This window comes from Ictidomys tridecemlineatus, chromosome 7 (genome assembly GCF_052094955.1).
Source record: "Ictidomys tridecemlineatus isolate mIctTri1 chromosome 7, mIctTri1.hap1, whole genome shotgun sequence".
In the NCBI taxonomy this organism is placed as follows: Eukaryota; Metazoa; Chordata; class Mammalia; order Rodentia; family Sciuridae; genus Ictidomys; species Ictidomys tridecemlineatus.
In genome coordinates this window covers 40,953,530-40,970,163 of record NC_135483.1, presented here as the reverse complement: position 1 = coordinate 40,970,163, position 16,634 = coordinate 40,953,530, and the positions used below count along the sequence as shown (strand labels likewise).

General features: G+C 34.3%; 1 protein-coding gene and 1 long non-coding RNA gene across 8 annotated transcripts in view; one reads left to right on the top strand and one right to left on the bottom strand.

Moving 5' to 3' along the window:
* The window catches only part of Tmem67 (transmembrane protein 67), a 46,722-nt gene extending 37,946 nt beyond the window's left edge, over window positions 1-8,776 (top strand). For 2 of the 6 annotated variants that reach the window (XM_021728660.3, XM_021728659.3), the window contains exons 24-28: window positions 130-246; window positions 353-457; window positions 1,056-1,158; window positions 4,039-4,181; window positions 5,083-6,197. In XM_021728660.3, the coding sequence (XP_021584335.1) occupies window positions 130-246; window positions 353-457; window positions 1,056-1,158; window positions 4,039-4,181; window positions 5,083-5,163 (549 nt within the window). In that variant the 3' untranslated portion in view covers window positions 5,164-6,197. Of the gene's footprint in view, window positions 1-129; window positions 247-352; window positions 458-1,055; window positions 1,159-2,925; window positions 4,182-5,082; window positions 6,198-6,228 lie in introns of those variants that run through there. The other 4 variants (XR_013423912.1, XR_013423911.1, XM_021728662.3 and 1 more) reach the window with 4 other exon arrangements.
* Window positions 1-16,634, bottom strand: part of LOC144365457 (uncharacterized) — a 28,975-nt gene that overhangs the window by 8,165 nt on the left and 4,176 nt on the right. The window contains exons 2-3 of one of the 2 annotated variants that reach the window (XR_013423923.1): window positions 4,017-4,169; window positions 2,765-2,968 (exon numbers count right to left, since the gene is read on the bottom strand). This is a non-coding gene — a long non-coding RNA (uncharacterized LOC144365457). Of the gene's footprint in view, window positions 1-1,414; window positions 2,969-4,016; window positions 4,170-16,634 lie in introns of those variants that run through there. The other variant, XR_013423922.1, reaches the window with a different exon arrangement.

The following is a 16,634-nucleotide window of genomic DNA, read 5'->3' as shown; positions in this document are numbered from 1 at the left end:
AGTAAATTTCACAAGGCTTCTAAATCTTGGAGTATGTGATACCAACTAAAAGTAGAATATGTGTTTTCTTTTTGAGATAGGCCGATTTTTATAATTTCCATCTTAATTTTAATTCTTTTAACTTTTCAGGAAAATTTGTGTAGCCAGAGAGGTTTGGTGCCCAACACAGATAATCAGACTTTTCAGATAGCAGTTTCTAGCCAGATGAGACAACACTATGACAGAATTCATGAGACCTTGACAAGGGTTTGTATAAAGTACTGTTCAGATACATTTTGCCAATAGTTAATGTTACTTCTATACCAAGAACATAAAATATGTTATATTTATTTATTTCTCTTTTTTATGTTAGAAAAATGGCCCTGCTAGACTATTGAGTTCATCAGCAAGTACTTTTGAGCAGAGTATAAAAGCATATCATGCGATGAATAAATTTCTTGGCTCTTTCATTGATCATGTATGTATATCAACATTTATATTTAAGCTAGGATCAAATGCAATTTTTATAAAGCTAAGAGCAAATATCAGTTATAATTTGAGTCAACCAAGTGAGTGAATTTTCCTCTTTTGTCTGTCAAATTTAATATGTAGGAATGATATTTTTAAAAAGATATTTATAGCTACTCAATTACGATTTAGCAATAATGTTAGGTTATATAAAGAAAAATATGATTTTATGTGTTTATTAACAAGTGAAGAGTCCTATAAAATAATCTATACTAGAATTTTCTTAGCAGGTTACCAAAATATTACTATATTACTGATCATACTGAATAATGCTTATGTTATGCTATAATTGCATTCCAAAAATTCTGTAAATGGATTTTCAGTATATCTAGCCATAAATGCTACTTGTAGTAGTATTTGAAATTTAAATACAGCATTTAAAATTTAAAACATTCATAAAGAGAATTTTTTTCTAGAATCCAGTATAGTACATTCATTTTGAAGAACAGATTTTCTTTGTGTGCTATTCATTTTCCCTATTTCTTATTTTGCATTAATTAGAAATCATTTATTTCACTACTATTTTTTATTCGACTGTTTTATGTTAGGTTCATAAGGAAATGGATTACTTCATAAAAGACAAGTTGCTTCTTGAAAGAGTTCTTGGAATGGAATTCATGGAGCCAATGGAAAAAAGCATCTTTTACAATGGTATACTTCAAATACCTTTGCTGAACTTGTTTACTATTTTCAAAGTTTAAGGGGAAAAGACTTGTGGTTATTTTTCCTGCGATTTTTATGATTTTATATGAAAACAGGGAGACATCATGAACTCAATTTCATGAAACTATGATAATTTTCTGTGTTATGTAGCAGGAAGCAGATAGATAAAAGATTCTATAAGAAAGCAAAAGAGATGAATTTCAGAATCAACAGTACACACTAAAGATAAAGTAAAACAAATACATAAGATTTACTTTTTATTAGAATGTTCATTCAATAGCAGACTTTAAGAAACATTCAAAGAAAGAGTAACATTTGTGTTTAATCTTCAATATCTGATTCTTTATTTTGTCCAGGTTCTTCAAAATCACTGATGTTTGTGATGGGAATAGTGATTAAACCTAGTTTTAAATTTTTAGAAAGATGGTATATATCTTACTTATAATGTGACTAATAACCTGTTATTATAGATTTGTAAGAATGAAAATAGTATAACTAGCATCCTGGTCTAGATATCCATGTGTATTTCATGCCACATGTTTTCCAGTCCTGAGATATATAGACCCATTAATGATCTGTGGAAGATGGGCATGTGAATGAGTAAGTAGAGTGTTCTGGGATAAAAGTCTGTGCAGGTATAAGTTACATCAGGGACAGAAAAGCAATAAAAAAAAATGTAACCAGATAGGGTGAATTCAGAAAAGGCAACATGGAGAAGTTTGAACTAGATGCTAAAGTAAAAATAACTGTTTGTCAAACAAGAGTGTTATGGTCTCCCTTAACAGAGAGAGACACACAAATACATTCATGCAGAAGTGAAAGGAGATTTTTTTTTTAAGAGAGAAAGAGAGAATATTTTAATATTCATTTTTCAGTTTTTGGTGGACACAATATCTTTATTTTCTTTTTATGTGGTGCTGAGGATCGAACCCAGTGCCCCGCGCATGCCAGGCAAGCATGCTACCACTTGAGCCACATCCCCAGCCCAAGGAGATTTATTTTTAAAGTCTATAAAATGCGTTCTGTATTTTAGACTTTTAGTAATCTAGTATGAAGTAGGCCACAGTGTAGAAGAGTCTAAAATTTTTGCCCTACCTTCTATAAGTAAGTTGATCCACATATGTATGAGAAGAAAATGTTAAAATGACTATTCATGTATTTGTAATAAATTTTATCATTCTTAATTTATATTTTTAAAAAATCATCATATAAAAATAATTAATAAAATATATCTACTATGGTAGCATGCTCAGAATTTTTATTCTGATAGGGATATATGACCAAAACAATTTGAAAGCCTCTGCTAATGAACATGGATATCATTGAGGCCTCCTAATCAAATCTGATTTTGTGAATTGGATGAATTACTTTGGCATATGGTACAGGTTGAGACAGAGATGAGCTTAGTCATTAAGAATTTAGCTTTCACAGTCTTCTGGTCTTGATTCAAAATCTGAGGCTACTATTCACTAGCTTTGTGAACTTGAGAAACTTGCTTAACCTTTCTGAATTTTAATGCCCTCTCTATAAAATCAGGTCTGATCCCTCTCAAGGTTTTATGGGATTACCATGTAGAAAGAACCTAGAACAACACCTGTTATGGGTAGACACCTAGGAAAGGGATGTTGTTACCATTTCTAATAACACAGTCATCATTTTTGTACATTCTTTCTTTTTCTTCTTCCTTCTTCCTTTCCCCTTTGTTGTTCTTTGTCCTTCTCCTTCTCTCTTCTTCTATGTGTCTTCCATCTTCAGCAGGAGATTATGAAGACATGGACTAAGGCAGCAGAAATGGGAACTGAGAAAAGGAAACATTGCCAGAGATGTTAAGGGGGAAAAAAACTGTAGAAGCAAAAGTTATCCATACTTCCAGCTTACGTGACTAAGTAGATGGTAGTGGTGCCTTTCTCTAAGTCATGGAGGACCAGGTTTTGAGTGAAAGTGTTTGAATTTAGTTTTGACTGTGTTATATCTTGAAGTACTTTGAGACATCAAGGAACAGGTATCCAGTAAGACATTAAATACAAGGCACCAGATCTTAGGAGAAAGTTAAGGGTAATAATAAGCTGGGGAACTGCCGTTGTATGATGTCATTGATGGAGTGATGTGGATCACCAGGGAAAATGTGTAAGACAGATTTTTTACTTAGATATACACAAACATAATATGCATAGAGAAGTGCATGTTTTGTAAGGCTATAGCTGATAGGTCATTGAATTTTCCCAAACTGAATATATTCCCATAACCTAGCACCCAGATCATGACAGAACATTTCCTGTACCCCAATGTCCTTCATATGAAACTGAGGTTCCTCACTGTGTATCCAGAGTGGCATCGGTAGTTCTCTGAACCTCCCAAAAATTGTATGCAGAATTTGTATATTTGTACTTTTTTCCTTTTTCTTTTTCCTATTGAAAAGGTCTATAGTGTTCATTAAATCTTTTTAAAAGGCTGTTCATATTCCAGAAAGGACAAAACCCACTTGTTGAGTTAGAGATTTTTCTTTTCTTAACTCACTCTACCTTAGAAGATCTTTCTAAAATTAATGTATCCTTTAGTTAGATAAAGAAATACAAAAAGGGATATTCATTTACTGGTCTTTGCAAGATATTGATTATATATTTATACTACTAGCAGTTGCCAACCTTTGTTAAAACTGCTTCTTTGGAGTTTTTATGAGTTCTTTGATTAATCTTTTAAATTAGCAAATCTTAATATCTTTTGCTTAATTTTGTGTAAACTATATTGTAATGTAACACTTGCTTTTAATATGCTGTTTTTAAATTTCCAAATTTTATCACCAGAAATTTATCACGGATTTATTTTTTTTTTAATTTCTCACATACCTTATAAATTGTTTTTTAATAGATGAAAGTTATTCCTTCAGCAGTATGCTATATTATGGAAACGAAGCCACTCTTCTTATTTTTGATCTGTTGTTCTTCTGTGTTGTGGATTTGGCTTGCCAAAATTTCATTTTAGCAGCTTTCCTTACATACCTACAACAAGAGGTAAATTTTACAATTTTTTCTGGGTTTCTTTTAAAAGAAATAAATTGGAAGTAGGTATTTATTTGCACTGCAGAGAGTAAGACATCTATAAAGAATATGATTCTTAACAATTCTTTAGAATATAATTAACCTTACCAAAAGAAGGGCTACAGCTGACCACATTCTGCACCATGTCCTTAGGATCAGTGAACTACTAGGGTCTAGTGGAAGGCATAAGTTGCTTCAGAAGGTGTGAAAAAAATCTGGTAGAAAGATACTTAATTGCCGGACTCCTAGATACCAAAAGTCAACAATAATTTAAAAGAGAGTCCCATTCATAACAAAAAAACCAAGCAATGGTTATCTAGCTCAGGACTCCCCACTGAAAAGCTCCTTTACCATGTTGTGGATAATAAATAACTATGTAAGTAAAATCTCTGAAATAGAGATTTTAAGAAATGGTAAATCTGTGCTTCTGTAAATACTTTTAGTAAAAATTACACAAGTATTTTCCACTGTATGAAGGATGTTTATGAGTGATAAGATGTAATTTATTAGTCCTTGTTAGAGATCTAAAATTCTGAAAAAAATTCTGTTCATACTAAATAGATTATTTTGATATTTCCGTGGCTATTAGAGTTAGAAAAGAGTTGACTCTCCAAAATTTAACAGTATATTCCTGTGAACATGAGAGATTTACATTAATTCATAAACATATCATCTAAATAGGAACATGAACAGCTTCAGTATTATGAAGGATGATAATAGCTTTGAAATAATTTTGTGTATCACCATACAACTCAGAAGTTTAATATATGAAATTAATTGAAAGAATTAGCTAATTCAGTTCAGATGTTTGATTTGATGTGCATATTTAATTTTCTTGATAAATATTTCATTCTCAATTGTTTTAATGTTGCAGATTTTTAGATTTATCCGTAATACAGTAGGACAGAAGAATTTGGCAACCAAAACATTGGTGGATCAAAGATTTCTGATTTAACTTATTGATCATATAACTTAAGGACTCAATATAATCATGGCAAAGAAGTCATGATATCAGGTTAGTCTGGCATATTTTTAAAAATCTATATTACATATTATTCTGGTTTTAATTATTTTTTATCTATAGATTTATTTTTATAACTCGTCTATGATCAATATAATGGAAATTATTATTTCCCATTATGTGTGGTATTTAAATCACTAAATAATACTGAAAGGCTAAAAATCTAAATGTTGCTTTCAGAAAAGCAATTCTTAACAGTAATCAAAATAATTCATATCATTTGTACTAAAAATCATTTTATAAATTGCTTTGCCTACATTTTCTTACATTGACAAAATTATTTGACTCCAAGTTCAAGACTAATTTTCAGTTTAGTATTTATATGTTTTATTTGCACTTATGGTTAAATAAATGTTGAAAGATTTTTAAGTTCATTTAGAAATTTCAAATTGTATTATTTTTGATTCACTTTGCCTCATTCTAATTGTTCACCTATGCCTGTATACAATACTCTTTTCATGAATTGTATTGATATCTCTAATGTGATTTACATTTGTTGTTATAATATCTGGCATATTTCCCAATATAGTTTTTTATATATTTTCAATTAGTTTTTAAGAATACTTCTGCATTTTGTCTTTTTAATTTTGTTAAAGATAATAAATAACAAACTGTAAGTTTATCATATTATGTTGCCAAGGAAATTTATTAAAAGCAAATTTATGCTTCATAAGTCAGTAAACTTTTAAGAAGAAAAAATAAACTAGGATTCAAAATATAAAAAAAAATAAGTTCTGAAACATATAGCTGATAATTTTCCATATTTTCCCTCAACATACCCTTTAATAATTCTTCTCATGGTAAACCATATACTTGATAGGTCCTCATGGTCAAGTATAATAGTCATTAACCCCTAAACCAACATTTTTTACTGCTAACTATGATGCTATGTAAATATGTAAATGTAATTCTATGTAAATATTATTTATGTTTCTGAGTTGAAATATGTAATAAAACATTTTGTGTTACTGTTGGATTAATTTATGTTCTGTGAATTAGCATTCAGGAATATAGCACTATTGGGGCAGGATTCCCAGCCACTTCGAAAGGTGAATCTTTCACTTTTCCCTGAATCTCAAGGATCACTGAAACAAAAGAAGGAGAGCTAGTAAGTTGAGTCTTTGAAACTCTAGTCTAACAGTACAGGAATGTCTTCCTAAAAGCTTCAGAGATAAATAAATGTACGAGCATAAATTTCCACTCAGAAGGATATGAAAGAAATTCAGCCTTCATTCCACATATGAAATGTTATTATTAATATGAATGTTTTTAAATGGTAAATTTCAAAATACCAGATTGGGTGACTCCCTTGCTAACAAAACAGAAAACATTTTAAAATCATTCTAAATTAGTTTTGTACAATATTTTTATTTTGGTTGGATACCTGACAATTTGTTTAGCTTTTCATGCACTGTTGAGTTCTTTGTTCACATTGCCACAGTTTTGCACAATAGCACATTATTTTTCCAGTAGGTAAATTACCTTTGTCTCTTTTTATAGCACCTAGAAACATTTACTACATCTCTTCATTGTTTCATAATGAAACAAACCCTAGAGAGGTTCTTTAAAGGATATTTTGTATCCTCCTTAAAATACATAGACTCTCAAAATAAGTGCCTCTGCTATGAGAGATGTATGTGCTTGCAGTCATTGCTGTCCATACAACTTCCTTTTGAGAAGGCCTAGTTAATCTCATGGAGGAGGAGCATTCACAATGATCGTTAACTCAGTGTTTGCAAGCATGAAGCATGTATCTTGGCTATAAGTACTGATTGATATAAGCTGAGGGTTAATAAATATGTCAGTAGGACACTGACCAATATGGCGTAATAGAAAAACTTCAGATTTATTAACAGAAGCCCTGGATTCAAATTAGAGTTTTGCCCCTATCAGGAGCTTTGGCACTATGAACAAATTTATTTGGCATTATTGGCATTATTAACTTCATTCTGCATCTCTACAATGGAAATAATACCCTTTGCTTACCACTAGGGTGTTTTAAGGATTAGTGTATTAAAATATATCTACAATAAGAGACTGGAGATGTAGCTCAGTAGTAGAGTGCTTACTTTGCATGCAGAAGGCAATGCGTTCTGTCCACAGCACTGCAAAAAATAAATGTATCAATGAACTGGGTGCACACCTATAATCCCAGTGGCTTGGGAGTCTGAAGCAGGAGGATTGCAAGTTTAAAGCCAACCTCAGCAACTTGACAAGGCCCTAAGCAACTTAGCAAGACTCTCTAAAAATAAAAAAAATGAAAGGGGATGGGAATGTAGCTCAGTGGTAAAGCACCCCTGAGTTCAATCCTCTGTACTAAATAACAAAAACAGAGAATAGACTATGAACACAATTATGGAATTCTTATAATTATTAGCCTAAAATATCTGCCTTGAAACATATTTTCTTTCTTCCTAGCAAATTAATTTCATAATATTAAAATTCAGATTACTCATCTCAGTAATAGATCAATGCAGGCAAATGCTGAGCCATCCTCCTTCTTCAGCCACTCCAGGTCTCGCTAAGAAGAGGGCCTGGTGATGGAACAGCCATAAAGGTGAAGAAAGGGTGGCAAGGAAGACGCTATCATCGCCCCATATTGGGACATGGTGGGAAAAAAAAGGGGGAAGAGTGGAATATTGTTTCTGGAAAAGAGGGTTTCTTTTATTTATTCATTCCTTCATTCAAACAATGTTTCTTATCTCTTCCCAGCTCCTTGGAAGTGTCTTAAAATTAGCAGAGGAAACAGGAATTTTAACCAGTAATTACAGTGATAAGGGCTGCAATCATGAGGATGTGATAATGAAGAAAGCTCTTAACTGTACATCTGGGTCATCAGGGCTTTGGCCTGAGAGAAATGGTATTTAAGATTTAAAGATAAAACAAAAGACAAGTGCATCCAAAGCAAGAAATAGTGTGTGCTCTGAGATCAGGAAACATATGGCAGTTTAGAATACTATAGATAGTCTGAATATAGAGTACACATATTGTTTGCATTTTATAATTTTCTATACATTGCAATGTTTTGACTTTTTTTTTTTTAATACTAGGGGTTGAATCCAGGGGATGTAGCTTATCTCCAGCCCTTTTTTATTTTTACTTTGAGAGGGGCTCTCACCAATTTGCTTAAGGCCTAAGTTGTTGAGGCTAGCCCAGAACTTGTGATCCTCCTGCCTCAGAGTTCTGAGTCACTGGGATTACAGGCATGCCACCACACCAGGCATGTTTTGATATCTTTAAAAAACTTTCTGCCTTGGGAGAGACTGCCTCTTTGGGGGCTAGCCAGTTCTTAGAAGTTAGCAAAGGCTTTTGTATTTGCTTTTGATATACAGATGAATCAGTCTTGCCCCACACTCCAGGAAAAATATATTTCTCTGCCTCAATCATCCCAGGGCCAGGAAACAAGCAATCAGGGACTATCCCTGGTTTAGAGCCTGCTGAAATTATTAAAACTAGCCAGTCCTAAACTGTTGACCACCCCACCCTTCGCCTTTTCCCTGCCTTTTCCTTAAATTTCTAATAAAGGCCTAAGCTTCCCTGGTTCCTGCCCCTTGTGTCTCCTGACTGGTGCTTTCCCATGTGGCTCTGCACTGGGTGCTGTGTTCCTATTTCTAGAATCTGTGAGTATGATTTGTAAGTATATTGGTTACCTGTGTTCACCCCCATTATAGCCACACCTGACTGATCATTACATGAAAGAACACAAAATAGTACCCCTGGGAGTTTGGGAAGAAAATGAGATTGGAAAGGGAAACAGGAGTCACATCATTATTAAGCTGCATTATCACGTGTATGAAGAGTTCAACCAAGCTAAGTATGCTAGCCTATCTTCAGATGAATGCAGTTGGTCCTCTGTATTTGTAGATTCTACATAGATGGCTTCAAACAAATGCACATTAGAAATGCTTGGAAAAAAAATCTCATCTGGGGCTGGGGATGTGGCTCAAGCGGTAGCGTCCTCGCCTGGCATGCATGCGGCCCAGGTTCGATCCTCAGCACCACATACCAACAAAGATGTTGTGTCCCCCAAGAACTAAAAAATAAATATTAAAAAAAAATCTCTCTCTCTCCTCTCTCACTCTCTTTAAAAAAAAAAAAAGATCTCATCTGTGCTGAACAGACCTTTTGTTATCATTATTCCCAAAACAATATATTATAACAACTATTTACATAGCATTTGCAGTACATTGGGTATCATAAGTAATCTAGAGATGATTCAATGTATGTGTGAAGATATGTGTAGGTTATATGAAGTACTATGCCATTTTAATAAAGAATTTGAGCATCCACAGATTTTGGTTTCCTTGGGTGTCCTGGAATTGTCTGACACATATAGACACCAGTGAGTGAATGGACAGATAGGCAAGAGGGAATCTACTCTAATTGCTCTGGAATAATTAATGGTTCATCAGGTAGGGGACTGGTGCTCCCTTTCCCTGTTGTCTGGCTGAATGTTGTGGTTTGCAGGAAAATACATTGCCTAAGTGAGGCACCAGGAGTAGAGGTTAAGAGCACAGATTCTGCAGTCAGGTTAACCTGTGTTCCAGACTTGGCTGTACCACTTATTAGTTGGATGATTTGGGCAAGTCATGATTTAATTTTCTCATATTTAAAAGTACCTATCATAGAGTTACTTAAAGTATTAAATGAGTTAATGTGTGTGTACTTTTCTTAGAAGAGTGGCTATAGTATAGTAAATACTATAGAAGTATTAGCTTTATAGGTATAGTAAATCCTATTCATATTTAACTTTGAAAGACACCCAGATTCGTCCCACTAGAACCACATTAAGACACTGTCTTGAGCTAGGTATAGTGGTGCACACCTGTAGTCCCAGCTACTCAGGAGGCTGAGGCCGGAGGAGCATGAGATTGAGGCCACCTTGGACATAGCAAAACTTCTAAAAAAAAAAAAAAAACAAAAATCACATTGCTGTGTGAGTTAGATGTAGTAGTAGACAAACTGCCTACTGCAAGGCAAATTTAAAATTTAGTTTGTTTTTATTATGGTTATCACAATTTTAAATATCATTTCTTCTGTTATTATTATTACAAAGAAACACAAGGCTATGGTTCAAGAATAAATAAATGACCAGTACAATGAAGTCTAGAAACAGATCCACAGGTGTATAGTTACTTATGACAAGAACAGCATGCAGTGCCGTGAGAAAGAGGGGTTTTTTGAATGGTCAATTGAATATCACAATGGGAAAAAAAAAAGAGAGAACTTTACTTTTACATCATACTTATCCTTTGGTATAGGCTTTTTCAAACAAGATCAAAAAAATAAATCATAAAGGAAAAGATTGATAAATTGGACATTACCATTTATATTAAATGTAAATTTTAACTTTATAATAAACTTATGAGCACTATTACATCAAAACCTTCTTATTTTTTCTCTTGTTACTTCTCAATATGAGGAAAAAAAATCTGCAAAACGATCTGACAAAGCATTCCTATTCAGAATAAAGAAGTCTTCAAATCACAGGGGAAAGACAGACAACCTTGTAGAAAAATGAACAAAAAGAAATGTAGCTGTCTCTCAAAAGAGGGTTTCGAAATGACCAATAAGCACCTATGAAAAGTGCTCAATCTTAGCCATGAAAATGCAAAATCATAACACTAGAGAACCACCAAAATAGCTAAAATTTAAAAACTTAAAATACCCAGTGTTGTCAGGAATGTGTGGAACACATGAACTTTTATATCATATTTACTATGTAAAGCGAGGTGAGTAGTCTTAATTTATAGCTTACAATTGAAACATTCTGAATCTTACAAGACAAAAACTAGTCCTTGCAGTTTGTGTTTGATCAAAACCACAGATGACAGCAGGTGGCAGTAGAGCGCACATTAAGTTTTTCAGGACTGGTCTGGGGTCTGACCCGTGTTTGCAGAGCCAAGAGAAACTCCATTCTCCTCCAGGGTCCACGACCCCATCACCCCTCCTCACTTCTGTTGTCTCTCCCTTTTGCTGCCTAGGAGCATTGTGCAGCTCAAATAGCTAGTGTATTCTATATCTAGTGCTGAGGATTTTAAACCCAGGTTTAGAAGTTGCATACTAAAATTAGAAAAATATGCTTCCATCTCCTAGGAAGAAGGTCATAACACAGGTCCGGTGGGGCAAAGAGAAAATTATCTAATGATTATGAAATCCTCTCCTCATTTTAATGAAATACATATTTACATTAAAATCCTTTTGAAAATTAAGCAATTATTCAGAATAAATAATATTCCTTTTATACATATGGTCTCCCCAAATAAGACTCTATAACATTTTCCTTATATACAGGATATATATTATAATGTAATGTAAATACTATGCTGTATGTTAGTATTATGTGTTACATATATAAGTGTTGCAACTTTAAACCTCACCAAAAGGCAATAAAATTTGAATGACTATAAAACCTACCTTCTCTTAGATTGTCTTAGTCTATTTAGTTATAAGAGTGAATCTTCTCTATTAAGCAAGATTACAAGAGGTAAATCTTTCTACATGTAAAAGCATGTACACATGTGTGTGTTCTCATTTTTTGTTTAACAGTATTTGTACTTTTTATTAAGATTATGCTGTTTTCTCTAGTTTATATCTTGTATTGATTCTTTTACTTAATAGAAACAAAAAGAAAAAAATAATCCTATAAAATATTTTTGTCTGACTCAGAGAGCATGGAGAAGCCTATTATCAAGTCTGGTTTCTACCCTAATATCTGGTACAAATTAGGGATATCTGGTTTCAGATATCCCTAATTTGTACCTGTTTCTTTTCCATTGGGAGACAGTGGAATTTACATGTAATGGTCAAAACTGTTGTGGACTGCTGCTTATCCAAGCAACTTCCTAATAACTGTTAAAGATATAAACAACTTTCTTAGATATTCCTATTATAAATCTTTTGTTTGTTTGCTTTTACAGATGACATAGCAAACACAAATATGAATTCTAACCAAAGATTTGCATGCTCAATAATTTTGGACACTTTGGCATAACCGCATAACAGAAAAGGATTCTCCTAGGTAGCAGCTGATGGTTCCATTTATAAATACTCATTACTGAGAGAAGGGCCAAGTTTTTTTTTTGTTTGTTTGTTTGTTTTTTGTTTTTCAGTGCTGGGATTGTGAACCTGGAACACATGTTAGGCAAGTCTTCTAGCACTGAGTTACATCCTCCTCAGGAAATATTTGAAGGAAAGAATGATTGAACTTGGAATGGATATTTTTGTTGAGTTATTGTCTATCATAAAGAAGAGCCCCAGGGTGGTATCTCGTAATGTGGTTATTTTTTGCTCTTCCAGAGCATAAACAGTTTACAAATATATACCCAGTGCTGAATAATGCCAGCTACAGTGCTAAGTGCTAAGGATAGAGAGTTGAATAACACATAGCCTCTATACTTATAGAGCTTATAGTTGAACAGAGAACAAATAAACACAGTAGAATAAGCACTGTGTTAGTTTGCCATGCTTCTGCAACAACTTAACACAATTTTGTGGCTTAAATCACCATCACATTATCTTAGAATGCTGGATATCAGCATTCTAGTATTGTCATGTATTAAATAAATAAATAATTTTAAAAAAGAATGCTGGATATCAAAAGTCTGAAATGGTTTTTAGTGGATTAAAATCAAGCTATCAGCAGGGCTGCATTTCTTGTAGAAAACTCAGTAAAGACTACTTTTTCTTATCTTTTCCAGCTTCTAGAGACTGCCTGCATTCCTTGGCTCTTGTCCCATCCTCCATCTGAAAGTTGGCAGCATAGCATCTTCAAATCTCTAACACTCTTGCCTTCCTCTTTCTCTTATAAGATTTCCGTGATTACAGAGGACCGGCTGGATAATTTGAGATAAATTTTCCTATCTCAAGATCCTTAGCTTAATCACATCTGCAGAATCCCTTTTTGCCATGTAAGGTAACATATTCACCAACTCTAGGATTAGGATATGAGTCTTTTGGGGAGGGGGCAGCATTTTTCTGCCTACCAGAAATAATCTACCAGTTACAAGAAGAACATAAAACCAGCATTCCTGTAATAGATTGGATAGTCCAGAAAGGTCTATGAGATACTCTGAGATATAGTGGATAAGCAGAAGCCAGCCAAGACTATAGGATGTGAATGAGTTTGAAGGTTTCCAATTAGAAGAATCAACATGTGCAAAGTCCCTGAGGTAGGAGCATCCTCATCTGCAAAGGCTCTGGATTGACCATGAGACAGAACTAACCAACAGCAAGATTTTGTTTTAGCTTGTTCTTTGGGGTTTTGTTTTTTGTTTGTTTTTGTTTGTTGTCAGTGTTTTTTTAACCTAGCTAAATGTAGTTCAGTGCACTAAGTAGTTCTTCATTTCTGGAACCTCTCTCAAAGCCAACATTACACACAGTTTCAAGGGATTGTTATCTGGAAAGGGGAGAGACCACATTCAGAACAAAACCAAAAGCAATGATCTAATCCTCTTTAGGAAAGGTCTGCTCCTTGCTGCGGTCAGCTATTATTCTGATCGTGTTTTCATGTTGGCCGATTTCTTTTGCAGCCACTCGTTGTGAGGATCTGAGGGACATAACTTACACAGCAGGAAGAAACAGCTGGAGGCAGGCAAGGGCATTTTTTAAAAATACTTGCAAAATGAATCATAGAGCTTTGTTTCCTCTTATGTCACTTACTGAGAGCTTTAAAACTCAAGCCAGCCCTGATTGAAATCCTTGTAGTGAGTTGTTTGCTTGGCACTTTGATTCCAAACATTTTAAAAAATATTTGGGTACCTTTCCATGAACCCTTTTTAGCTATCTTATGTCATCTGAGTAAAGCAGTGCCAGCTGCCAGGAAATTCATTAAAATTGACTTTTTTACCCTGTCAGGCCAGGGATCAAACCCAGGGCTTTGTGCATGGTAAGTATAACTTTCCACTGAATGGTACCCCCAGCCCTAAATTGTCATTTTAAATATTTTTGCAGTTACTAAGCCACTTCAGATCTAACCACAAAATCTCTAATGAGATTTTATATGTATGACATTTTTTTAGTCCTAGACATCAAAACAACTCTAATCCTATTCCTCTTAATTCTGTCTGTTCACCTTAGTTATTATAAAGCCACAGGAAGAATTCTCATTTAATTAGTTTTTTTGTTTTCTTATTTTTTTCTGTATACTTAGAGCAAAGGCAGAATAGAATTGTAGCTAAGAATAAAAACTTCAAGTTATGACAGACCCTGCTCTGAATTCTCCACCACCCTATTTCCTTGTGTGTGAACCTCAGCAAACCCTTCTGTCTCGTGCACTTGTTCCTCATCTGTAAAACTGGATAACATCTGCCATAAGAAAGTGGTCGTGAGGATTGAAGAAGATAACAGTTAGCACAGTGCCTGGAATAGGTTAGTGCACACTGAATGTAGTATGTCACTGTGACTGAATTATGTTGACAACCACAAAACAAATTAATATGACCTTCTTGAATGTTTTTGTGGTATACCCGAGGTAAGTGTAGATATGGCACCCTAGGGGAAGTAAATGGGCCCAACAACCCACTCCAGAAAAACAGTAATAGCTTCAATTGACCAACAAGCTTGACAGAACAACACAGGATGAGGTTGTTGGCATAATTGAAAGCTACATTAAGAGAGTATACAAAGTAAAGGAGGCGATGGTCCTATTTTATGCTGTTTACACTTTGTCCATTGTAGTGTGTCTAGTTGTAACTGTGCCTGATTCTAAAGGGCCTTGATATGTTAGATTTTTTTTCAGTTTGGGGATTTTTTTCTAGATATTGATAAGAAAATATTTCTGAGATGTTCTAACTTAGTTACAGGCCAAAGAATGGAGGGAGGAAAGAGATAAGAGAAGTTCATTTTAACTCACAGCTTCAAGCTGTGATCAGGATAGTGAAGAATTCAGAGATACCTCCATGAGGAACAAAAAAGGAACCAGAGAAAAGATTAATCAGGACCATGGTAGCTTCCTCAAATATTTGTTCAGTGTAAAGGGAAGTTAACATCCATATAACTCCTAAGTACAGAATGAAGATCAATAAGCAGGAGCTATAAAATAGGGGATTATAGCTCAGGAGAGAAGAACTTTCAGATGATTTAGAGCTGCCCAAATAATAATGGCTCCCTGGTGTTTGGGTCTTCCTGCAGGTGCCTATGGGAACACATCTGGGGTGCTGAGAAGGATTATCTATCCCTGGGCAAAGGAGGGACCACATGGGTTCTGCTACCCTTTACTAGTTAGCTTTTTGGATGTGCCCACCAAGGTTTCCCAAACAAAATCACAACATCAAGGGAGGTTGTCTCTTTGGCCTCCTAGGATGTGAGCCCTGAGAACTGAAGTGCTGAAGAAAGTTCCCTTGCAGACAGAACAAACTCAAGGATCAGAGACTAACTGACTCATAACAGGCTCCTATTTATGTAATTCTCTTATTTGGGAAAATACAATTTGTTCCATAATATGTATGTCCACATCCATAAAGTAACAAGCCTATTATTAAAATTGTCGTGGCAGACCCTGTAAATAAGAATTAGGTTAGGAAAGAATCTGAAATGGCTGGAAATAAGTAAAAGCTGTGACTGATTGCTTCTTTCTCCCCAAAGAAAGGTCAGACACATTTATAGACAAAGTTGAGTAGTGGGACTAGAATTCAAAGGTTTGGAACTTTATCCTGTCTCAGTTGATAACTAGAACTTGGCTAAATCAGTTATACTTTCTGGGCTTCTGTTGTATCATGTATGCTCCCAATGACCTCTAAGACTTCCTCTGTCTCTAATTCCATGGTCCATGATGGATAATCTTATACATGTAGAATGTTGGATAAAGATAATGTCCATTTGAGCCTATTTGTTCTTCTACAAGTCATTTAACCTTAAACTTAGTTTCATATATACTTTAAAAGATAATAAATAATCATGAATGAGTGTGGTGGCAGTGCAGGATTACACATTAGGTAATGTACATGAAAAAATTTTAATAATCTGGCCATTTGAACATGATTTAAAATATGAAGTATACCACTGCAAAGCCCTTCATTGCCAGCCAAAAATTTCAACATGTAGAAGAATATTGCTAGATACCTATGAAATACCTGTTAGCCCTTCTTTTTTACACTGGCTTCATTTGGGATGAAATGTACTCAAATTTTCATTGTGGCTAGAGGACAATGTTTCCCAGTGGCCATTGAGAAATAAGCAGAAATCTGTTAAATGGAGTTTCTGAAAACACTTTATATCCTCGTTAAAAAAAAAAAAAAAAAAAAAAGCTGGTGTGCACTTTTTGCCCTTCCCTATATTTTTGCCCATAATGTGCTTATGAAGCCTTGAGATGCAGAAGCAGGCAGACACAGAGCCAGGGGGTAAGGAAACAGTGTCCCTGATGACTCTGAAGCAGCTATGCTGGCTCTGGCTGCTTCCACTTCTTA